At 41.8% G+C, this 25,825-nt stretch overlaps 1 protein-coding gene across 2 annotated transcripts; it reads left to right on the top strand.

Annotated features, from left to right (window-relative positions):
- Positions 1–25,823, top strand: IFT52 (intraflagellar transport 52). Of its 2 annotated transcripts, XM_060230941.1 has the most exons (14): positions 1–194; positions 1,694–1,818; positions 3,420–3,507; positions 5,257–5,386; positions 6,364–6,439; positions 6,557–6,628; positions 9,724–9,850; positions 11,749–11,835; positions 19,113–19,181; positions 20,017–20,171; positions 21,262–21,349; positions 22,227–22,335; positions 23,518–23,663; positions 25,489–25,823. In XM_060230941.1, the coding sequence occupies exons 1-14, from the start codon at positions 177–179 to the stop codon at positions 25,534–25,536; spliced, it is 1,338 nt and encodes a 445-aa protein (XP_060086924.1). In that variant the 5' UTR covers positions 1–176; the 3' UTR covers positions 25,537–25,823. The 2 variants fall into 2 exon arrangements, with proteins under 2 accessions (XP_060086924.1, XP_060086925.1); XM_060230942.1 differs by lacking the exons at positions 1–194; positions 1,694–1,818 and having other exon boundaries at positions 3,420–3,524.
- The last annotated feature ends 2 nt before the right edge of the window (positions 25,824–25,825 follow it).

Here is a 25,825-nt window from a genome sequence, read left to right as displayed (position 1 = left end):
GATACGTCACCTCCGTCTCAAGCTCTATTTTCTCCCTCCTCGATCGGCGTCTTCGCTCCAGAATCGGTGCCTCTTTAGACGCATGCGCAACAGACGAGGCGTTGCGTTTCGTTGCTAGGGAGGGAGAGGCCCTTGGTTACGGTTCTCTGCTGGTCGGCTGGCGGGGCCGCGAGAAGATGGTAGCGATTCCTCAGGTAAATAGATTTCCTCGGGACCTTCCCTGTGTGACTTTTGCCTCCACGGGAAAGACCTCTGTTCTTGAGGGAACACCCCCCCCCCGGGGGGCATTGGAAACGAGGGAGAGCGCCTTAGCAAACATCTATATTAAGCTCCCCCCTCCCTCACAAAGTGGACCCTGGCTGCTCACATATCCCTGGCCACTTGGAGAAGAGCGTGCCCGTTCATCGCTGTAGCAGGATTGTTATTTTCTCCCTGCAAAGCTTTTAAAGCTAGGCGTAACTTACTTGGTTGGGTTCTTCCCTCCTCAACACTTATGACAATGTAATGTTGCATTGGGTTTTGGCCCACGCTTTCAGGGTTCTCCCCGGTTTGTCCTCGCAACAACCCTGCAAGGAAGAAAATGACTGCACCAAAGTCACTCAGTGAGTTTCATGGTGAGTCGAGATTTGACCCTGTGTCTCCTCACTACGCCATGCTTACTCTATATAAGTTTAATTTTCAAGACTGCTTTCCCTTAATTATAAGGGTACTGTAAAGATCTATCACAGTGCTGTAATTTCCAGAGTATTCTGGGGTGAGAAAATCGCAGTTATAGACTATGATAAGTCTATAATGCCAATAATGCTCTGATGCAACATGGTTATCTCTGCCAAGGCAGATAGAGTTTCAGAACTGTAAAGTCTGTTGCCTTGAAAACCCTATGGGGTCACCCTAAATGAGCTGTGATAATGTCACTTTCCACCACCACCAGTATTAACATCCTTGTATCTTCATTACGGTGTATGCTAATTTGCTGCTCATCCTCTACCAGTATGTTTGGATTGGTAACTTCCATTTCAGTGTATCTGAAGGAGTGTTCATGCACACAAAAGCTTTTACTTTAAATAAAGCTTTGTTGGTCTTAAAGGTGCCACTGAACTTGAATTTTGTTGTATATAATTTATTGTTGTCTAAAAATATAGTTATTCTAAATAATCTATTCAAACTGTAAGCAAAACTCTATAAACAGGGGGGGGGGGGGGAAACCTTGAGCTGAGCTTGCTATTTTGAAGTCGTGACCTATTTGCCAGAATAAAATTCTCATGATTTGATTTGGTTAGTACAGATATGTGTAAAGTGTTGTCCTGATGCTTTTCATAGTTAAGTATAGATATCTTCTTTTAAAAAGAAAAAGGTAGCCAGTTTGGTGTCGTGGTTAAGTGTGCGGACTTTTATCTGGAAGAACCAGGTTTGATTCCCCACTTCTCTACATGCACCTGTTGATGTGACCTTAACTCAGTCACAGGTTCTCACAGAACTGTTCAGCTCAAGAGCACTTCGGGGAGAGCTCTTTCAGCTCCACGTACTTCACAGGGTGTCTGTCTGTGGGGAGGAAAGGAGATTGTAAGCTGCTCTGAGAATTCTTTGGGTAGTGAAGGGGGTGGGGTATAACTCCAGTCTCCTTCTCCTCTTCTTAAATTCTGTTATTCTGTTTGGTTTTACCCTTGTCTATATTACTCTGTTCTTCTTTGAGGTAACTATGGAGGGAGATCTTAGGAATATAATTCTTTTCAACGCTTCCAAAAAAGAGATTTTTACTATCAACAGTGGTTATAAGGTTCTACAGAAAAGACTTCGCAGTAACTGGAAAATACAGAGGTAAGTTGAGTTATTTGTGTTTATCTTTTCAGATTTTTGACAGTTACATGGGATTATCTACTGTTATTTGGAGTGTGAATGTGAGGCATGATCAAGAGCATGTCATCTCCTGTTTCTAGATCAGGGTTGAAGTTCAAGGAAGGTATTAAATATGTATGGCAGCATTGAGGATTGTGTCTTCCCCTCTTAACATCTTGCCTCACCTATGTCATAGACAGAAAAAAAATCTACATTTTTTTTGACAGACAGTGTGATGTAGTGGTTACAGTGCTGGACTATGACCTGGGCAGCCCAGGTTTGAATCCTCATTCTGCCTTGGAAGCAGACTGGATGATGCTGGGCTACTTGAACACTCTTGGCCTAACATTTAACACAGGGTTGTTATAAGGATAAAGAGGAGGACAGGACAATGTCCATTGGGGAGAAAAGTGGAGTATAAATGAAGTAAATAAATAAAACATTAAACAAACAATAGATGGAACTGTTTATGGCAGAATAACCCCTCCCCCCATGTCAGGGTTTTTCCCTGCAACAAGTAAACTTGCCAGTCCTGCATTCAGTTTTCATCTCAACCATGAATTTATTAATTGGCAAATCACCATTTACTCAGTAGCAGTCCCTTAACTACAGTATAGGGATAATGGAGGAAGTAAATGATACCTTTGGTTTAGCAGAAGTTCTCAGCCCTGACCTGGATGGGCCAGGCTAGCCTGATCTTGTCAGATCTAAGAAGCTAAGTAAGGTGAGCCCTGATTAGTACTTGGATAAGAGACCACCAAGAAAGTCCAGGGTTGCTATACAGAGGCAGGGAATGCCAAACCACCTCTGAATGTCTCGTTCCTTGAAAATGCTGTTGCCATAAGACAGCTGCAAATTGATTACACTTTACACACACAAACACACACATTTTCAGAACTAGTTTATATATATGTATATGATTAATCCTCTGCATTCATGTTCAAATGGGTGTGGTGCAAAAGATGTAAAATGTATTGACATCTGCCTTGAAGACTGAGAAATTGAAAAGAAATTTGGTGTGCGTGTTCAGAACACAATTCTGCATTTCAGATTTGAACCCCATCTCGACCCCAGTACCTATTTTCAAGGGGGCCAGGAAAGATGTAAAAAACCCCAAACCACTGTAATGTGATATATTTCTTGAGCACTGAGAATTCACAATGAAAGTTGGTATGTACATTTATAACATATTGTAATTACAACTTCCACTCCTTATACAGGGGAAAAAGAAAGTTAAAAACAAACATATAATATTGCCATTAAATGCTGGAAATAAAGTTTGTGTGAACTTTCAGGACAGAAAAGTGTAAGAGTCCAGGAGCACCTTAAAGATTGTGGGCACTATGAAGAAGTGAGCAGTGATTCACGAAAGCTTATGCCTACCACAGATTTTGTTAGTCTTCGCCCACCTGAGGATTCCAAATTTTCAAATGATGCCTGTACCTATGTCTTTAACAGAAATTTAATAAACATTGATTCATGTTGATTCATTGATTTTTTAAAAATTAAAATCACAGTCTGTAGTTCAAGATCTCTTGACTTTGTGAATGCAGGGTAATATGTTCTCATTTATTTGTCCCTAGTTTGAAAGATGAAATCACTTCGGAGAAGTTGCCTGGGGTAAAACTATGGATTACAGCAGGACCCAGAGAAAAGTTTACAGCTGCTGAAGTATGTTGCAATCATAAGTATCTCTAAAACTGCTTAAGTATTTACTTATCTTCTTGGTTTATATATTTATTTATTAAAAATGTATATACTTGCCTTTCTCCCAGGCAACCTGGGACCCAAGGCATTTTTCTGGTGTAGGGGTTTTCAACCTTTCTGAGTCTGCAGGCACCTTTGTAATTCTGACACAGTGTAGGAGGCACAGATCAGAAAATGGCTGCTGCAGTTTAGCTTCAGGCACTCAGTGAAGATCCTTATGTTGTGGTGGCTTTCGAAGCAAAGTTTTTAAAAATCTCAAAGCTAATCAACTTTCCAGTGACCAGTTATAAATTCATAGAGTTAAAAGGGGCAGTGCAGGACATGAACTCCCTGCCAGGATATTTTTGACAAGTGTTCATTCCAGCCATTGCTTGAAGACTGCCAGTTAGGGGGAGCTCACTACCTCCCTAGGCTGAGCTACTCTTATTGTAAAAAAAAAAAATCGTAATATTCATCTGGTAGCTTTCCACTCATAATTTAAACCCATCATTATGAGTCCTATTCTTTCCTGCCAACAGGAATAGCTCCCTGCCCTTCTCTAAGTAACAGCCTTTCAAATACTTACAGAAAGCAATAATGTCTCTCTCCACATCCTGCAGACTGAACATTCCCAAGTCTTTTAGCCTTTCCTGGTAGAACTTGGTCTCCAGGCCCCTGATCATCTTTGTTGCTCTGTTCTGTCCACATCCCTTTTGAAGCGAGGCCTCCAGAACTGCACACAGTATACTACATGCAGCCTGGACAATGTGGTGTACAGTGGGATTATGACGTTTTGTGATTTGGATGTTGGGCCTCTTGATACACCCCAAAACTACATTACCTTTTTTTGCTGCTATATTACACTCTTCAGTCAGAACCCTTGTTAAGCAAAAGCCCCACCTGATCTATGCCCACTTTTTAAAAACACTTGGCGGACACCAGGAAAGGTGTGGGCAGGTGCCATGGTGCCCATAGGCACCACATTGGGGACCCTTGTTGTAGTGGATTGATACTATAACCTCGTTACTTGTGTAGCTGCTGTTGGGATTCAATTATTGTTTTGTATTTTTGCCTCTTAGATTCATAGGAGAAGAGCAGGTTAGTTCAAATGTCTGTTGGGCATTCCAAACACTACAGTAACACTGGGAAGTCCCTCAAAATCATGTTACATGGCAGGCGTAGGTAAAAAGCAGATTGTAGTTTTCAAGTGGACTCCTAGTCAGTTATTGGTAAGCCACCTGCTGGTTGCTGGAAAATTTGTGGTGGTTGTGGGATAACTTTTCTCAATCCTGCAAGGTTCATTTTATGTTGCTTAGCAAGAATACATACTCAAAATTCATTTAACCCAGATAAATTTAGCTGTTTACATAGGCTGAGGATGCATTCTAGCATTCTCAATTTAAAATGCATGAGGATTTATTCTGGTGTGGGCAGGGGGAGGCTGTGCAAAACTGAAGACAGCCCATTTCTTTTGTACTCCAGGCAGATCATGCATTAAGCACAGCAGCATAAATCCTTGCTTGTGCTGCTATAGATGAAGACAGTTTTCAGAATTAATTCACCAGTCATCTTCTAAGAAAAATAGGATGGGTTTTTTTAATCAAAAAGGTGTTGGTGCTTGTATACTACATGGATGCTTGTAAACCTGAGTATCTTAAGTTTCAAGGGTGAATTCTTCTTTTTAGAAATGTTGGATTAGCTCTTCTAATCATGAGTTCTTTTTTTCTTTCTCAGTTTGAGGTTCTGAAGAAATATTTAGAAAGTGGTGGGGATATCTTGGTGATGCTGGGAGAAGGTGGTGAATCCCGATATGATACCAACATCAACTTCTTATTGGAAGAATATGGCATCATGGTCAATAATGGTAATACCTGAATTGAGTAGTCTGTGCTGGATTGTGGTGTGGAGCCCCTCTTCCACAAAAGCCCTAACCTGCTTTTTCTTTCTCTTGCTGTTTGGCCTACCCATCACATATCCCCTGTCCAGTGTTTCTCACCTGCATGTGTGGCATCGCAGCATCCCCCCCCCCCCCAAAAAAAAAAAAAAAAAAGATTAGCTTTCTCAATGAGAGCAGGCTTTTCACAGCAAACATTTGTGGAGCATTGTAGGTCTGACTGGTGAGGGTGGGTAGTAGTTGTGGCAGGCAGGAGAGAAGGGGAGGCAGGGAAGAGCTTTCCTGAGGAGGGAGGCTCTGGGCTGTAAATATTTGCATAGAGAATTGGAAACTCAGTGCATGAGAGGTAGAGTACCAATGGATGAGGGTAGCAGGGTTTCAGTCTGTTACATTGGTGCAGAGAACTGCTGGGAAGAATGGTGTTAGACTTTGAACATACTTGTGCTACACAGGAATCCCGTCCATCAGTGAGTGACCTTGCTTTGTCATCCTGTTACTCCTCTCAGTTTGTATGCAGTGAAGTACAGGAAACAAGACATTCTTGTGCTCTACACATGCATATTATCAGCAGGTTCTTCCAAAGCGCAGCAGCAGCAGCAAAAAAAAAAAAAAAAGACGCAGCAATTGTGGTTCTGCAGTCCACCTGAGAGACCTGACCCTTGGCCATCTTTGCTTAATGGGTAGAGCTTTAGTTTAAAGAGGACAACCTGAAAGCCATAGCTCTTCTGGGCACAGTAGCACAGCTTTTTACCCTGCTCTCTTTGTGTGCAAGATTACAGCCTGTATTTTCATTGTGGCAGTTTTACTTGCATTTTTATTATGGGTTATCTGCCCAGTTCTTATTCTTAAATTGCTTGACCTAATGCATCTGATTCATATCTTACATTTTCAGAATGATGCTATAGAAGGAAAAATAGTCCCTATCTCTCCCTGCCCCTTTATTTTAGATGCTGTGGTGAGAAATGTGTATTATAAATACTTCCATCCCAAAGAAGCCTTGGTCTCCAATGGAGTTCTAAATCGGTAGGTCTTTGATGGCAGAGGGTATGTAATCATTCTAAGTATGAATGCAAATTTTAATTTGTAAAGCAGTTATATAATAGTTTCAAAAATCTTCCTATCTGTGTTTCCACCAAAAAGTGAAATCAGCAGAGCTGCAGGAAAAACAGTGTCTGGAATGATAGATGATGATAACAGTGGAAATGATGCTCAGTAAGTATCTTTTTTTGTCCTAAAACCTTTACAGTTGCCATGAATCTTTAATATTTTCGGAAGAAGTTCGTACGTGGAGGAAAATACTATTAACATTTTAAAGTATTCTATAGAATGTCTCAGATTCTGTATAAGAACATATGAAGATCCCTGCTGGATCATACTAGTGGTCTGTCTAGTCCAGCATCCTGTCTCACATAGTAGCCAACCAGTTCCCATGAAAATCCAACAACAGGGCATAGAGGCTGAGGCCCTCCCCTGATGTTGCCTCCTGGAAGTGGTATTCAGAAGTTTACTTCCTCTGATCAGGTTCCCTTTACTCACTTTATTGTGTTGCATCTTCAGTTTTGCATTGTTGTAAGGGGAATTTATCCTATGAAAATCCAGAAAATTTCAGAGCTTTATATACTTGTGGAATATTTGTTTCTATTTACTGTAAGAGAGATACACATTTTTTTCTGAAATTGAGAGTTGGATATAGCCAGATTTTTTTGCTCGCTCTTGCCTTATCCTCTGTACTACAACTCCATCCCCCATGTCTTTTATTCATTTTGGGTGGCCGAAGGGGGTCTTCTTTTTTCTTTTACCTGCAGAAAAGCTGGTTAAATGCAGCTAATAATCTGTGCAGAAAAGAAGCAAAATAGGGTCTTAATACATTCTAAAGTATGGTTCTACTTTGATTATATGACAAGAAGTCTTGTTATGCTATTGAATTTATGGTAGGATATGCTTTTGTGAGACAGAGCAAGATAAGTTTAAAAATTACAGGTAAATTTTATCAGGTGTGTATGGTGGGGAGAAAGAAAAAAGAATCAAAGACATTATAACTTTAAAGAATTGAAAGAAACGGTGGGTTGGATCCAGACTAAATTTTCAGCTAATAGAAGGAGTGTGCCTTCGTGCTGCAAATCCCTGATTTGCCTCTTGTACTGCTCCTGAGCATGCTCTTTCCTCCAGAAGCAGCATTTCTGGGGGTGGGGGGGAGTGTTCTGTTCCACTAACAGAAGGGCCTTCTGTGAGGGGAAAATGTAGTCTAGTTCCAACACAAGAGAATTATCTGTTAAAAAAAGGAAGAGCAAAAGAGTGTGAACAAAATAACTCAAAATGATCAGAAACAGCTTCTATGTTGGGTAAACGGCAGTATTTACGATGCTAAAATAAGGTGCTGATCTGTGTTTATTTTATTAATTTTAAAAATGTGAGTCCTTCTGTCTTGAAGTGTCTTACAGGGAATATAAGCTGTGATAGCGTGCAAAATGTCCATCCTGATGAAAACAAATAACTATTATAATGGGCCTGGCAAAGTAATAGCAATGTAGCTTGGAGGTCTTTGGGAACATAAACATTACGCTTTGTCCTGACAACAAAAAAATGCATTTAGGACCTCTGTTAGTAGTAAATTCAATAACTTCAGGAACACTATGGAAGAGGCCATACACCATCCTGCAGCTGTTCTTATTGCCTTGACCAATGAGATTTTGAGCAGAACATCCTCTGTAGATCATTTAACATCCTAGGAGGATCATTTGAGCAGAAGCATGTGATCTTAATGTCTTGAGCTGAGGTATAAGTCTCAATACTTAAAAGGAGCAGCATCTCACAAAACTTCTATGTGGTACACAAATGGGATGAAAAAAGGTGTGTGGGACATCTTTGTGCAGTATGGACATATTCCTCTTTAGAGGCATTTCTGCCACTACAGAGCTTTCCTTCAAACCTGGCATAAGGTGTTTCAGTGAGATTACCATTGACTGTTAGCAGGATTCTGCCCTTACACAGATTCACATAATATCATGACCGGGCTGGGAACGTTAGACTGCATATTACAGGTTTAGCTGATAGTTAATTGCACCAGTACTATTCTCAGGTTTAGCATAACTTAAGATATTAAAACTGGATCCTGTGTTCATTTGCTTGGCAATAATCTCATTAAATTCAGTGGAATTTCTTTCCAAGCTAGAAACACTTCCCAAATCTTGCCATGTATTTGTAAGCATGTTTAACTTTTAATGTAAAAGTCAGTGCTTCTCCTTGCGGTTTACTGACTTGTTCATATTTATTTAGAAAATGTCTGTGCCACCTGTAGCCTCCTTGATGTGGTTTAAAAAATAAAACATGATAAGAATTTTAAAAGAGCATGAAATTGTTGGTAGTTAACAAACTATTTAAAACTCAGCATAAAACAGGGTAAAACGTTTAGCATCTTAAAATGAATCCCCAAAGACAGCCTTCAGGCCTGAAGGAGACTGTAAAAACAGTTTTAAATGATCAAACTTTAAATTAAAATCCAGAGAAAAAGAAATGACTGCCAGCAAGCCTCAAGGGAAAGGGGATTTGGAGTGTGTGAGCACCAATATGTGGATGACACCCATCTCTGTTTCTTCTTAACACCTGTGTTGGGTGGTGCTTAGAGAAGATAATGGGACAGATGAGGGCGAGTAAGCTAACGATCAGATCAAGCAAGACTAAGGTACTGTTGGTCAATGACTGTGGCTTGAAGATTGAGGATTCAGCCTATCCTGGAGAAGGTTTTACTTCCCTAAAGGAGCGGGGGAGTTCTACTGGATCCTAGCCTGTGTTTGGTGGTGCATAGTACTTGTTTATCAGCTTCTGCTGATATGCCAGCTACAGCTGTTCCTCAGCATGATCTGACCGCAGTAATCCGTGCTTTGATCACATCCAAGTTAGATTGTTATAATTTGCTATACTCAGGGCTGCTTTTGAAAATCATCCAGAAACTTCAGTTGATCCAAAATGTGGCAGCCAGGCTGCTGCCAGTAGTCAAATACAGGGATCATCACTCTGGTTCTAAATATCTGCAATGGGTGTACACCTATTTCCGGGCGCAATTCAGACTCTTGGATTTTATCTTTAAGGACCTGAATGGCTTGGGGCTATGGCATTTCAAACAATTGCATTCTCCCATATGATATATATAAAGAGCCTGGAAGACTTTGGGCGTAGCTCATTGGTAAATCTAAAATCCATTCTAGCAATATAGTGTTAAACGTATATTACAGGAATATTGTTAAGAAGTAGGACATCTTATAAAATAGTGTTCACAATGTTTATGATAGACATATATATTTTTGTAGGGCTCTTACTTTTGTATATCCATTTGGTGCCACGCTGAATGTGATGAAACCAGCAGTTGCTGTTCTGTCCACAGGATCTGTCTGTTTTCCTCTTAATAGACCCATCTTGGCATTTTATCATTATAAGGTACCTTACTGCATGAAAAAGTGCTTCTTTTCATTGTATAGCTTCATACATAATTCTGTTATTTGTATTTTTGTGCAACTTTATCAAAAAGTATCCCAGGCTAGCTACTTTTTGCTAAAAGTAACAGTAAGAGCGAACAGAATTGAGACCTATGATATTTTTAGCAAATGATTTACATTGGATGATTACTCCAGTTTTCTCTAAAATTGTCAAGTGTGTGCCAATCATAATGATAATATATAAGATTTTAAAATTCCTTTCAAGACTAAACATGGTATAGTAAATAGGCCCTAAAAGTAAAGATAGTCCCCTGTGCAAGCACCAGTTGTTTCTGACTCTGAGGTGATGTCACATCACGATGTGTTCACAGCAGACTTTTTTTTATGGGGTGGTTTGCGATTGCCTTCCCCAGTCATCTACACTTTACCCCAGCAAGCTGGGTACTCATTTTACCAACTTTGGAAGAATGGAAGGCTGAGTCAGCCTTCAGCCGCCTACCTGAACCTAGCTTCCGCCAGGATCAAACTCAGAGAGCTTGGATTGCAGTACTGTAGCTTTATCACTTTGTGCCACGGGGCTCTTCCCTAGGCCCTGCCCTAGTCTTAATATGTTTTTCAGGAGGAGCAGGGTACAAATTAACAGAAATAAATAAATACAATCTAACACTTTACTGTCTTTTAAGGATTTTAAATTTTTGAAATGAATTGACTTAGATTTAGATCCTGAAATGATAGTTTGATTCTTTTAAAAGAGTAGTGTAATTTTTGGTATCTTGAAGCCAGGCATTTGATTTTAGTTAAAATTTTAGTATATCTCTAAGATTTGGAATGAGCAACAATGTAGCAATGTACAAAATAAACTGAAATGGACTTTATTGGGCATAATTTGAAAACCGCAGAAACATTTTATCCCCAAAGCCATTCCACATGAAAATGACATGCAGCATTTGCTTTCTTCCTCAAGTGCTTCTGCATATATGTGCTTATCCTTTGTGTGATTAATTTTTGAGGTGCAGATAAATATTCACAAATGACTGCATGGTGTTTTGAACACTGGGATTTCTGTTTTGGGCAGAGTGTCTGACTTTTCCTACAGTGGTATCAGAGAATACAGACAAGGATCTAAAGAGTCCTGTGCATAGATTTTACCAATTTGGCTTTCTGTCAGCAGCTGCTCGTGTAGCTTTACAACCTGTCCAACTTTGTGAAGTAGATTTCCATGGTGATTGAGGGGCTTCAGTAGGAAGGGGCTGAGGTGCAGAAACCTGAGCACAGGCGAGAGCTCAGTTTGGAAATCTTTTGAGCCTAGCTATGATTTCTACCTTACTTCTCAGCCCTAGTTTTTCCTTTTTATTATGTTTGGATAAACTGAATGGAGTGAGGCACTGAGCAGGAGAATCAGTCTCTAACTACACAGTTTGCTTTCCCTTGTCATGCCGGAGGGGATGATAGACAAAATGCTGCAGGACAAAGTACAAGGAAATAGTAGAATGTCTTGTCAGGCCAGAGAAAATTATTATAAGGAAAATCTGTAATCTGTTGGAGAAAAAAAGGAGGTAGGAAAACAGTTATAGATCACCGATACTTCTCATTAAGTAAACAGGAAAAATAAGAGCTGAGAAACCAAATGAAAATATTTGACTATGTATAGTCATGTATCAGTGGGAACCATACATCAGTCTTTCCAAGCTTTAATAATAGGAGAACAAATGCTCAGATCTCTAGCTAGACCAACAGTTTGTACAGTGGTACCACTAATATAATGAAAAGATTTAATGGAGTATTTTGTGAAAATTATACCCGATAATGGAATGCACTGATTTATGCTTGGTGCAATATCACTGATGGTCCCCAGAAAATGACTCATGAAGCATTTTCTATTAATTTTTTGTTTGGCAGAATCAAGGTGGAAAGTTAGCTGTGCTAGGATCTTGCCATATGTTCAGTGACCAATATTTGGAAAAGGAAGAGAACAGCAAAATAATGGTGAGTCTTTGTTGCAAATACATTTTGTTACTAGTCTTTTTAATATCATGTGGTCTCATGTTCACTTAATCAGCTTTTCTTAAATCATAGATACCAGAACTGTTACAAAATTGAATTATCTGAGCTTAGTTTAAACTACTGTTGTTTGAAAGTTTAAACTACTGTTGTCTGAGAAACATTTTCTTAGTTCATATGTATATGTAGGATTATTTTTAGATGTTCTAGCCCTTGAAATAGCAATATTAGGCCAACAAAGTGCTGGAAACTATTGCTGGCCATTAATCAGTTAAGGACATTGGTGGACATTGATATGTACTGCTGGACATAAATCAGTAATTGGTAAGGACATCAATCAAGTTACGGCAAAGATGAATTACTGACAACAATGTAAATATTAATAAGAACTCCACTCTTTGGGGAGAACCTCCTTTGAAGATTACTAATGAAGCTTCATACATAAGAACCCTGCTGGATCAGACCAATAGTCCATTTAGTCCAGCATCCTGTCTCACATGGCGGTCAACCTGTTATTTTGAATGGTCAACAACAGGGCATAGTGGCTGAGGCTTTCTGATGCTACCCCCTGGCTCTCGGATTCAGAGACTTAGTGAACTTTTGGCTTTTGGACATTGACTTCTGATTCCGGTTTGTGATTCTGCATTGGTGACTTGACTCCTGCTTGATGTCCTGGACTTTGACCTTGGACTGGGTTTGGACTCCTGCCTGCCTGCACCCTGAGAACGTGACAGATTGCTTCCACCTACACACTCACTCCACAAGATGGATGAGGAGGCAAGTGGAGGCTCTGGGCAGCTAGCAGCCTTGCTCACTCAGGAACAGCACCTCACTCAAATGGTGGTTCACCTGCAACAGCAGCAGCAAGCCGCTGTCGCTGCCCCACCCAAGTGCCCGGTGCTTCCCACAGAGAAGTTCTCAGGGAAGGTGGAGGAGTTTCCTGCATTCCTGGCACAGTGCAAACTATATATTGAATTACGTGCCAGAGACTTTCCCAACAACAAGACCGAGGTATGCTTTGTTGTCAGCCTCTTAAAGGGGCAGGCAGCTAAATGGGCTACCCCTTTGCTTCTAACCCCATCGCCCCTGCTGACTCACTACCAGGGCTTTCTGGATTATATGGCGGTAGCCTTTGCTAACCCCCAGCAAGCAGCCACCACCAATCGGAAGATCCAGACCCTGAAGCAGGGTAGGGACTAGGTTTCCCAGTACTCCACCGAGTTCATGCTTCTGGCCCAAGACCTGACCTGGAATGAGGCTGCCCTCAGGGACTAGTATATGGAGGGGCTGGCTGACGAAGTCCTTGATGAGCTGGCATGAGTAGACTGACCGGCCACTCTTCAAGGCCCAATCATGCTGTGTCTCCACATCGATGGCCGCCTGAAAAGCCTCTGCCAAGCGCGAAGCAGTGCCCGTCCTCTCAGCTGCCCCCCCACCTAGCGACGGTGACAACCCCAATGCACACCGGTCCTGAGACTGATGACCCCGAGCCCATGCAACTCGGGGCTGCATGGCCGCGGCTCACCCCCGAGGAAAAAGCACGGCGCCGCTCACATAATCTCTGCTTCTACTGTGGAGGGGCGGGGCACTTCTCTGACTTCCTCACCAAGCGCACCCAGCCCAGTACCATGCTACTGCCACCAGTAAAAGACCAACCCCAAGCCTGAATGGACCCCCTGACTTGGGGAACCTAGCCAGGTCCCCTGAACCCTACGTTAGCAGCCAGGGCCCGTTCCTCGTACCGGTCACACTCGGCTTGCCGGATGGACGCTGGCTGTTCGTCTACACCATGGTCGACTCCAGGGCTGCCCGCTGCTTTGTCGATGTGGCCTTTGTGAAGCAACACAGATCCCAGTACAGGACAAAGACACCCCAAGCCTGGCCGAAGCCATCGATGGGCACTTCCTCCGGTCCGGTGACCCAGGAGACCCATCTGGTCACGCTACAGATCCAACACCATCACGAGTAAGTACAATTCAATGTTGCTCGCATGCTCCGCTTTCCCCTCATTCTGGGACTCTCCTGGCTCGTAAAGCACAACCCCCTCGTAGACTGGGCACAGGGAAAGCTGAGCTTCAAGGACCCTTGTTCTCACCAGGCCCATTCGGTCACCCTGGCTGCTGCTGCCTTGGCTGCTGGTCCTCTACTTCCCTCGGCCTACACAGACTTTGCCAATGTCTTTGAGGAAAAGGGGGCAGACCAGCTCCCCCCGCACTGGCCTTATGACTGCGCCATCAATTTGGTACCAGGGGTACCCCTGCCTATGGGGCGGCTCTACCCCATGTCCGAACCGGAGCTAGCAGCCTTGTGGGACTTCCTTGCCAAAAACCTGGAACGGGGTTTCGTCCAGCCATCCACATCCTCGCTATCCACCTCGGTTCTCTTTGTCAAGAAGAAAGGCGGCGAGCTGCGGCCCTGCAATGACTACCGGGCCCTTAACAAAATCACCGCCCGGGACTGCTACCCTTTGCCACTGATCCCAGAACTACTGGATCGCCTTAAGGGGGCTCAGGTCTATACCAAGCTGGACCTCTGGGGCGCGTACAACTTGGTGTGGATCCACGCAGGAGACGAATGGAAGATGGCTTTCAGGACTCGCTATGGCCAGTACGAGTATCTCATGATGCCCTTCAGCCTGACCAACCCCCCGCTGTCTTCCAAAGGCTGATGAACGACATCTTCTGCGACCTGCTCGACCGCTTTATGATCATTTATTTAGATGACATTTTAATTTATTCCCAAAGCCCCGCCCAGCATGCAGGGCACGTCCGCCAGGTCCTGCAATGCCTGCGTGAGCATGGTCTCTATGCCAAGCTATGCCTTCGACTTAACAGCAGTCAAGTTCCTTGGCCACATCATCTCACCCCATGGGACTTGGATGGACCTGAACAAAGTCAAGGTGGTCCTGACCTGGCAGACGCCACAGAACCGCAAGGACGTACAGCAGTTCCTAGGCTTTTCCAATTATTACCGCCAGTTCATCCCTGCCTATGCCAACGTAACTATGCTTCTGACCCATCTCCTCCGGCCCAAAGAGCCATTTCACTGGACTCCAAAGGCAGACCATGACTTCACCACCCTGAAAACCTGCTTCACCACTGAGCCGCTCCTGCATTACCCAGACCCTCAGCTGCCGTTCACAGTAGAGACTGACGCCGCCACTGTGGCCCTTGGCGCAGCGCTATCCCAGTGGGAGGACCCCTTCCAGACGCTACAACCCTGCGCATACTACTTGTGGCAGCACACTGGCTTGACACTTCCATTGAGCTATGCACTATATCCCCAAGAGCTTTTCCCATCTCAGCAAATTCAGAGCCCATTAGCTGGGATTCTTTGTCCCAGTGTGCATCACCTTAGACTTACCAGTGTTTTACCAACTGTGAACATTTGCCACATTGTCAGCCACTCACCCAGTTCCTCTCTGGATCCCCTTTTAAAAAATTGGTGTCACGTTTGCTACTCTTCAATCTTCTGGTACAGTGGCTGAGTTTAGTGATTACATATATGGGTTAGTAGGTAGTAGATATAGTACATATATGGGTTAGCTATTTAAAACTACAATCCTAGAAGCTCAGATAAAATATATACCACAAGTTAGGAAAGGCACAAACAGGTATAAGAAAAGGTCTGCATGGTTAACAAACAAAGTAATGGAAGCTGTAAAAGTTAAGAAAAACTCCTTTAAGCGGTGGAAAACTAGTCCAAGTGAGATTAGTTAAAGGGAACACAGGCTGTAGCAAATCAAATGCAAGACTGTGATCAGGCAGGCAAAAAGGGACTATGAGGAGCATATTGCAAAAAACATAAAGACCAACAATAAAAATTTCTTCAAATATATTAGAAGCAGGAAACCAGCCAGGGAGACAGTTGGGCCCTTGGATGACCAAGAAGTAAAAGAATTACTGAAGGAGGATAGGGAAATGGCTGAGAAGCTGAATGCATTTTTTGCCTCCGTCTTCACTGTGGAAGATGAGAAGTGTTTGCCCGCTCCAGAACCACTAATTTTGGAAGGGGTTTTGAAGGACCTGAGTCAGATTGAGGTGACAAGAGAGGAGGTCCTACAACTGATAGACGAATTAAAAACTAATAAGTCACCAGGTCCGGATGGCATACATCCAAGAGTTCTGAAAGAACTCAAAGGTGAACTTCTGGATCTCCTGACAAAAATATGTAATCTTTCATTGAAATCTGCCTCCGTTCCTGAGGACTGGAAGGTAGCAAATGTCACCCCCATCTTTAAAAAGGGTTCCAGAGGAGATCTGGGAAATTACAGGCCAGTCAGTCTGACTTCAATACTGGGAAAGTTGGTAGAAACCATTATCAAGGACAGAATGAGTAGGCACATTGATGAACACAAGTTATTGAGGAAGACTCAGCATGGGTTCTGTAAGGGAGGATCTTACCTCAATAACCTGTTACAGTTCTTTGAGGGGATGAAGAAACACATGGACAAAGGGGACCCAATAGATGTTATTTACCTTGATTTCCAGAAAGCTTTTGATAAAGTTCCTCATCAAAGGTTCCTTAGTAAGAGTCATGGAGTAAAACGACAGGTCCTCTTGTGGATCAAAAACTGGCTAATTAATAGGAAGCAGAGAGTGAGTATAAATGGGCAATCTTTGCAGTGGAGGACAGTAAGCAGTGGGGTGCCGCAGGGCTCAGTACTAGGTCCCATGCTCTTTAATTCATTCATTTAGCGTCATCTGCAAACTTGGCCACTTCACTGCTTACTCCCAACTCTAAATAATTAAAGTGGCCAAGTTTGCAGATGACACTAAATTGTTCAGGGTGGTGAGAACCAGAGAGGATTGTGAGGCACTCCAAAGGGATCTGTTGAGGCTGGGTGAGTGGGCGTCAACATGGCAGATGAGGTTCAGTGTGGCCAAGTGCAAAGTAATGCACATTGAGGCCAAAAATCCCAGCTACAACTACAAGTTGATGGGGTGTGAACTGGCAGAGACTGACCAAGAGAAAGATCTTGGGGTCGTGGTAGATAACTCACTGAAAATGTCAAGACAGTGTGCGATTGCAATAAAAAAGGCCAACGCCATGCTGAGAATTATTAGGAAGGGAACTGAAAACAAGTCAGCCAGTATCATAATGCCCCTGTATAAATAGATGGTGCGGTCTCATTTGGAATACTGTGTACAATTCTGGTCACCGCACCTCAAAAAGGATATTATAGCATTGGAAAAGGTCCAGAAAAGGGCAACTAGAATGATTAAAGGTTTGGAACACTTTCCCTATGAAGAAAGGTTGAAACGCTTGGGGCTCTTTTGCTTGGAGAAACATCGACTGCGGAGTGACATGACAGAGGTTTACAAGATTATGCATGGGATGGAGAAAGAGAAAAAAGTACTTTTCTCCCTTTCTCACAATACAAGAACTCGTGGGCATTCAATGAAATTGCTGAGCAGTCAGGTTAAAACGGATAAAAGGAAGTACTTCTTCACCCAAAGGGTGATTAACATGTGGAATTCACTGCCACAGGAGGTGGTGGCGGCTACAAGCATAGCCAGCTTTAAGAGGGGAGTGGATAAAAATATGGAGCAGAGGTCCATCAGTGGCTATTAGTCACAGTATATATATGTGTGTGTATATGTGTGTATATGTATGAGTGTGTGTGTGTGTGTGTGTGTGCATACACACACACACACACACACACACATATATTGGCCACTGTGTGACACAGAGTGTTGGACTGGATGGGCCACTGGCCTGATCCAACATGGCTTCTCTTATGTTCTTACCTTCTTAAGCTGCTCTTGTCACTTTGTCACGGGCTCGTCGCCACTGCCTTTCTAGTCGTTTGAGCCTCCGTTTCATTTGCTGTAGCCCCGGCATATACCAGGGCGCCGTCTTTGCACGGGGGCGCAGAGGGCGCCTGGAAGCGATTTCATCGATGACCGTGGTGAGCCTGTTTTGCCAAGTCTCCACTAGCTCATCTAGGGAATTGCCAGTGGGCCAAGGATCCCGAAGAGCCATCTGAAACTGCATAGGGTCCATTTGGCTCCACGGGCCATCGAAAATACGCTCACCGCCTAAGCAGGGTTGGAGTGGGACATTCAGACGGGCCTTCAGGGCATAGTGGTCTGACCATGGCACTGCATCTGCAGTAATTCGATCCACTGTCATTCCTGCCACAAAGATCAAATCCAGGATGTGACCAGCTTGATTGGTGGGAGTTGTTACATATTGTGAGAGTCCTAGCGCCACCATGGATGACACCAGGTCCGACACCAATGTGCAGCCCATGGCAGGGACATTGAATTCACCTAGGACCAGAGGTCTAGGGTGCTCCAACGCCCAGCCTGCTATAGCCTCCACAAGGGCCAGCAGGGCATTGGCCAGTCCAGAGGGGGGTTGGTACACCAGCCAAATAGCCAAACTCTCTTGCACCTCAACCAACATGCCGGCACATTCAACACCAGTGATCCTTGGGGCGGGAAGTGCCTGGAAGGAGTAAGCCTCCCAAATGAACATCCTCCCCCCGCATCCGCTAGTCTGTGATTGATGGAGGACTGAGAACCCAGGAGGAGCTACTTGGGAGAGAGCAACTGTCTCCCCCTCTCGCACCCAGGTCTCAGTCACGCAAGCAAAGTATATATTCTGCTCCTGCAGGTATTCTCGCAGGACAGAAGTCTTATTATTAATAGACCTGGCATTGCACAGCACCAATGATGGAGGCGGATGCTTTAACTTGGTCCCACTGCTTGCAACCGTTGGGATGGGACACAGGCTGGAAGGAGGTCGAGCATTCATGCATCTCGGCCTCCTTCCCTTATATAAATGCCTGTTCCCACTGCTATACTTTCCCCTCCTCAGGAGCACCGGGATCCCCAGTAGTTTAATTAATAGTCAAAATACAAAACAATACACCCAATTCTTCTCCCCTGCACTGAAGACAGTACATCAATACAATAAAATTGTAACAGAGAATATAGGTGCAGTCATCCTATATATATTATTAAGGAATGTTTACCTTTTTGTCATACCAATTTATTTCAATTAATTAATGACATCCTTGTCCCTTCCTCAGCATGATCAGTACTTCTAGTTGTGCATTTAACTTTGAAATTAATACCAGGGATTGTCTGCTATAAATATATTTTGTTCTGGTTTCCATTTTATTCACATATATGCCTTCCTTGCCAGTAATTTATATTAGTTGTATACTGTGAGGAACTTCAACTGTTATCATGAAATTTTAATATAAATCATCATGATAAAACCACAAACTTACCAAACTCTGTGATTTTTAGGAGGTACTTTTCCAGTGGCTTACAACAAATGATATCCATTTAAATCAGATCGATGCAGAAGATCCAGAGGTAAGAGAATCTAGTTTAATGGGTTTAACTTTTGTCTTATCTCTAATAAGCTTACTGAATTTCTTTATCTCTTGTAACACTACTTACCAAGGAAGCTTTGGTAATCTTGAATAAAGAAGTTTCACTGTTAATTTTGGTACTTGCAACATTTTGTAAGCTCAGTTAACTTTCTTTTCCACTTCATATTACAAAGAATGTATAAGTGTTGCCCAGGGTGTAACTCAGTTATCAGTTTTGCCATAACAAACAGAACACTATCAAAATTAATGTAAATCTTGAAAAATATATTGAAGTTGGCTTGGGTGGAGCCAGCGTTTTTGCTCAATCTCACCCAGTTCCCCTCCTTACTACAGTCCTTGTCCCACCTGGCTTTTATCTATGCAGCTTGTGTTATTCCCAGGGCTTTTTTTGTAACAGGAACTCTTTTGCATATTAGGCCACATACCCTTGATGTAGCCAGTCCTCCCAAGAGCTTACAGGGCTCTTAGTACAGGGCCTACTGCAAGCTCCAGGAGGATTGGCTACATCAGGGGTATGTGGCCATATATGCAAAGGAGTTTCTGCTACAAAAAAAGCCCTGGTTATTCCCAAATTGCCTTTTTTACCAGTGTAAGTGAACTTCAACTAAACAAGTAAAAATCTGTTTTGTGAATCAAATGATGTACGTAACAGTTTGTAAAAATGCTGGTGGAATTGCTCTATTTCCACGAGAGCAGCCAAGCTGCAAAGTATTACTTTGAGAAATGGTCTGATTTTAGCAGATGATTCCTTATCGTACTAGGAATGGTCTGTTATTAGCTCTAGCAAATTCTACATACTCTGTGATTTTTTTCAGATATCTGATTATACAATGCTTCCAGATATAGGCAGACTGTCAGAGCGGCTGAGAGTCTGCCTGCAGGAGGGAGATGAAAACCCACGAGACTTCACAACACTTTTTGACATGTCCACTTACCAGATGGATACTACAGCGCTTCCCAAAATAATCAAGTTAGTTCAGTCGTCTGCTGTCATCAGCTGCATATGTTTTTAAATTCAGATTGCTTATTTATTTGCAGAATTTGCATCCTGTCTTTCCTCCTTGGCTAAATAATGGCATGATTCACATAAAGCAACAAACTAGGATTTGTTATGGAATGAGCCTTGGATAGCCTGTCCCCTTCACATAGAGTTTGAAATTATTCATTCTCACTTTCATGAGGAACTATTTTGATATAGACAAGCCAGAACAAACTATATATTTTTCTTTCTGTTCCCTCCAAACTGTGGATTAATCCTGCTTCAGAGAATAGAAAGCAGACCACAGATATGTGCTTGGGCAGGTGGGAATCTTTGTATGGTCTTCCTGATATTTCTGATAGTTCTGTTCAAGAAATATTCATTATGTAGTCCATCTGAGAATTGTGTATATATGTTAAGTACCATCAAGTTGCCTCCAACATATGGCAGCCCTAAGAATCAATGACCTTCCAAACATTCTGTTGTTAACAGCCTTGCACAATGTCTTGCAAACTGAGGGCCAAGGCTTCCTTGATTGAACCAATCCATCTCACATTGGGTCTCTTTACCTGCTGCCACCAGTTATTCTTAGCATTGTCTTTTCTAATGACTCTTGTTTTTTCATAATGTAACCAAAGCACAGTAGCCTCAGTTTAGTAATTTTAGCTTCAAGACTAGATTTGATCTAGAACCTACTTGTTGTTTTGGTAGTCCACAGTATCTGTAAAGCTCACCTCTAACATCACATTTCAAATGAATCAGCTTTCTTTCTGTCTGCTTTCTTCACTCTCAAATTATCACAGCCATATATAGTCATGGGGAATACCGTAGCACAAACTATACAGTAATAGAAACATAAGAATTGCACAATAATATAAATAATCATTTTGCTATATTAGCAGCTTGATTGCTTCAATGATAATTTAAGTTATTGTGAACAGGTTTTGCGCTGAATAAAACCGTACACACATTTATTAATTGCACTTGTCAATAGGATGGTATTGTGTGAAGTGCCTGAAGTTAGACATAAGCATGTTGCAACCATCTTTTGAAAAATGTTGCTAATCTGATTTTACTGTAGGTCTTACGAACAGCTGAATGTGAAATATGAACCACTTCAGCTAATACAGCCTCGCTTTGAAACTCCACTACCTGCACTCCAACCAGCAGTGAGTAATACTGTCATTTGTTGCCATTACTCCACTCCATGAATATGTAAGGAGAATAAATGTATTTCTAATCCAGGCATTGGATAAGACAGGCGCAAACAAGGTTTTGGAAGCAGTAAGAATGCAAGATTCATTTTGTGAAGTATTGACCTAGCGGTACGTGAAATAGGCATTAAAATGGTCTTCAACAAAAGGGCAAGCAACATGATACAGGTGTTTGGGGAAGAAATTCAAAGTTTGTAGGGTATAAAAGGAGGATGTAAGCAGGACATCTAGGCAGCTGGAATACAAGTTTAGGTTTTGGGCAAGAAGAAATAAGAGCAGAGATGTTAGATGCGGACCTATGAAGGGCTTTGTAGTTAACTGCTCTTTTTCTGGGGAAGTAAAATTTGAAGGAACAGTTGACGTAAACAAAGTGTTCCGTCCTCATTCATCAAGTCAGAAGTGTATCCAGTGGGGCTGTTGCTCAGGGATAGAGTATCTGCTTTGAATATAGGAAGTCCCATGTTCAACTTAAGGCATCTCTGGTTAAATGTATTGGGTGATGTGAAAGACCTTTATATGAAACCTTGGAGAGCTGTGGCTAGTCAGAGTAAATAACACTGACCGTGGTAGACCAAAATAGTACAAGGCAGCTTCATCTATTGTTGTGTGTTCATTTCTCCCAGCCTAAATGTTTCATATGTCAAGTCCTTACAGTTAAATTAATTTCCTTAATTTCAGCTCATGGATTAAGCATTCCCAGCCTAGGCACTATTTCATTGCTTTTCTAGAAATTGGTGGACTTTGACAATTGGTACAGGCCCTAATTAAACTTTTGGCTTTGTACTATCAAAGGCATGATTAGGCTTGACAGCTCATATCCTTCTTTTACTAGGTTTTTCCGCCTACCTTCAGAGAACTACCTCCTCCCAGTCTGGACCTGTTTGATTTGGATGAAACTTTCTCTTCCGAGAAAGCTCGTCTTGCCCAAATAACGAACAAATGTAAGTAGGACAAACATTCAAGTATGCTAAGCTAATACTAATTTGCTCAAAAAATAAATAAATTCCTTCCAAAGAAATATGATGGTACCATAAAATGGATTTTCCAGGGTGCATTAGAAATCTTTGAGCTTTAGGTATACCCAAGTTCTGCTCAGCTGAGTTACAGTTTCAGACTAGAGGGGGGAAAAAAATTAGGTCCATAACTTTCTACCCTGCTACTATATACATAATTGAAAGACATTTTCTATGCTATGCATTTTTACACCAAAGTTAGTCCTACCATATTCAGTGGGGGGAAAGTGTGTATAGGGTTGCAGTTCTGTATTCTAAGGCTGTGTCTCAATGCTAGCTTTCCTGTATGCTGAGCTCATTTAAATCATTGGGGTTTGTCTGGTGTAAACTTACATAGTATTCCCATATGTAGAATTTTTATAACAAGCAGCATGGGACCTGTAAAAACTTGTGGGGAACACCTTATTTCCCCCTCTGTCCCCCTTACTACACAATTTCCTCTTTCCTCCTGGCAACCCTCATACTTTCATTTTCCCTGCTTCCTTCTCGCCTTCCCACATATCCACCCACCAACCTACCTTTCTGTGTTGTCCATCTTCAGCTGTACTTATTGTTTGTTTGTTCATCTACACCTCACCTTTCTGTTCAGTGGGTACCCAGAGTAGCGTACATAATGCTTTTGTCATCCATTTTATCCTCACAACAATCCTGTGAGGTAGGTTAGCAGCACTCCAAAATCTCTCACCCTGAAATAGAATCATGCTGCAGCCAGGCCTGCTTTTATCTTCCTTGCCTGTTATGTGAAAGCTATGACTTTAGGGAATGATGATGATTGGGCAGATAGAATCATCCATAATGCATGATCCCATTTGCCTGGGACAGCTACCTCCACACACACCCTCCATCCTGTTGCCCAGGAGACCTGTAAAATGGTGGTGGTGGGGAGAAACTAGATCTAGAATCTTCAAAATTCACAGATATTTTTAGAAATATTTAGGACTTCGATGCCATTATTGTCAAGAACCCTGAATATCACAAGGAGAAATTCAGATATTTGGGGAGAATTTATTAAGAACTGATACATCCAAGCATGTATCCATACTTGAGAGGCTTAATACTTAAGGAACTTGAATTGTAACATTAGTTATTTAATTTGTGCGGTGATGTTAGGCACTGATGATGACCTGGAATTCTATGTCAGAAAATGTGGTGATATTCTAGGAGTAACAAATAAACTCCCAAAGGAACAGCAGGATGCCAAACATATACTGGAGCACATTTTCTTCCAAGTAGTGGAGTTCAAGAAACTAAATCAGGTGAGCTGTCAGACATTTTCTTGTGTTTGTGTTGATTCAAAGACAGAAATATGAAGGTTAGTTCTGGGGAAGCCAACTACTCCTTCAGTTTGGTTAGTTCTGGGGAAGCCAACTAACTACTCCTTCAGTTTGGTTAGCTACTATGAAGACAATGCATTAATATTAATTAGAAACTAGGAATGTTCACTGTGGTTAGTTATTAAACTCAATAAAGTACTCTGTTTCAGCGAGCTCTAAAATTTCTCAAATTCAAAATGCAAAGCAGTATTTAAAAATACTTTTGTCATGTTCACGAATAGTTGTGATGTACATATGTTTCCAATCTTCTATCCATGGTTATAAGAAGGGGAACATCCTGCAAGGATGGATGTTTTTTCTTCTCTCTCATTGATTTACTTAATTTATGCACTTTACATTGTTCTTCTCCATTTTATCCTCATAGCAACTTTATGAAGCAGGTTAAGCTGAGTGTGTGTAATTGGCCCAAGATCACCCCAACAAGGTTCCATGGCAGAGTGCACATTTGAACCTGGGTCTCCCAGATCCTAGTCCTAAACTCTTAACCACTACACCACACTGGCTGTCACCCCCACCCTTCCCTTTTGTAAGTTTATTCTGATGTAGTATTATGCCTGCATAAGTGGTAATGGCTCTGTTAAACCATGTGAGCTCTTTCATTTTTAACCATAGTTACTTGCGGACCCAAGATTCAGCTTAAAGTCACTGAAATCCTGTTACAAATGCTGGTTTAACTTCTTTCTGTCTGTAGGCTGAGGAGGGCATTACCAGTGAACAAGCCAGGATGTATGAATTTCAAATTACACTAAACCGTGGTTACAACTTATAGTGCTTCCTAGCAGAATTGTAGTCTTCTAAGCTCAATGACTTCAATTTGCTTAGGCAGGCGTAACTCTGTTTAGGATGACAATGTGTCATTAATAAACCAAATTCAGATCCTTTTATAGATCCTAGCTAGCCATAATGAGTGGAGTGGTCTGCATTAGATAATCAGTCTCAGTGTTTCTTGTGATGTCCAAACTGTGCCACAAATTAGCTAAAAACAGGTTTTCAAACCGACTCTATCATTGCAAACTTTGTTTTGAAGTTAATAATTTAGAATTAATGTTATTGGAGAAAAGGGGGAAGAATAGAAAGCCCTCTGGCAGCTCCTGGTTTCCTAACAGTGGATTAGGAGTTGGGGAGTTGAAATGAAGCATAAATTAGGCACTTTGTCTTGAAGAATTTCAGAAATGACCTAATTTCACTTCTTAAGAGGCACACACATTTACAGAGCAATCCTAAGCAGGTCTCTGAATTCTACTAAGGTATATTCAATGGGGCTTGCTCCCATGAAAGTGCTTTTAGGATTGCACTTTAAGTACTGTTTCTAATCCCTTGAGGCCTGTGTTTCCTTAAGTTGTTCAGGAAGCATCCTGTTGAGCTTCTCTCATGAGAATGTCAATGCCTCTCCCTTCTTCTCTAGAGAGTACCCATAAGCAGCACATGCTCTCCATTTGGAGGTGAGGAAGAAAATGTCAAGTGTTTAACATTTAGCATTTTCAACTAAACACAATGAAGTATAACTGGAGTACTAGGGGACAGTTACATGATGATTGAATGATCTGTATGCAACTGCAGTAAAGCACTAAAAACTCTTACTTAGCAAAGAACACTAAAGGTTTGATCATTATTGCATCATTAAATATCACACTGCAGAAATATCAACACTTTTCTCATATTTAAAATTTGCAAATGCATAGAAATAAAGGAGCTTCTTATGTGACTTGTATGACTTGTTAAATATCTTTCTTTTTTTTCCTTAAAGGAACATGATGTTGATACAAGTGAAACCGGATTCCAGAGTGGTTTCTGACCCCTGTCTTTTTGCTGACTGAAGTATATGACTTGGCTGGCGGGGGGGGTGTCATAGCCCACTTTCTTCCATTGTATGTTTGCTCAGTAGACTGGTGGATTATTTCCTGCCATTTTCTGTGCCCAGTAATATCTTGTATGTATGTAGATAGTCTAAACATGCAATGCCAAAATTTGTGATTGCCATATAGGCAGCAATAATTTTGATAAGTTTTTATGTATGAAGCATTCCATATTCAACCAGTTTATATTTTTTTTAAGTAAAGATACCATTTTGTACATCTTCAAGT

Source organism: Heteronotia binoei, chromosome 2, assembly GCF_032191835.1.
Source record: "Heteronotia binoei isolate CCM8104 ecotype False Entrance Well chromosome 2, APGP_CSIRO_Hbin_v1, whole genome shotgun sequence".
In the NCBI taxonomy this organism is placed as follows: domain Eukaryota; kingdom Metazoa; phylum Chordata; class Lepidosauria; order Squamata; family Gekkonidae; genus Heteronotia; species Heteronotia binoei.
The sequence above is the reverse complement of the archived record's forward strand: the minus strand, read 5'-3'. Positions and strand labels throughout refer to the sequence as shown.

Coding starts and splice junctions, on each gene's coding strand:
- IFT52 (XM_060230941.1), top strand. Junction 6,629..9,723: donor AACAGTGGAAATGATGCTCA/GTAAGTATCTTT, acceptor ATATTTTTGTAG/GGCTCTTACTTTTGTATATC. Junction 22,336..23,517: donor TGCCCAAATAACGAACAAAT/GTAAGTAGGACA, acceptor CGGTGATGTTAG/GCACTGATGATGACCTGGAA.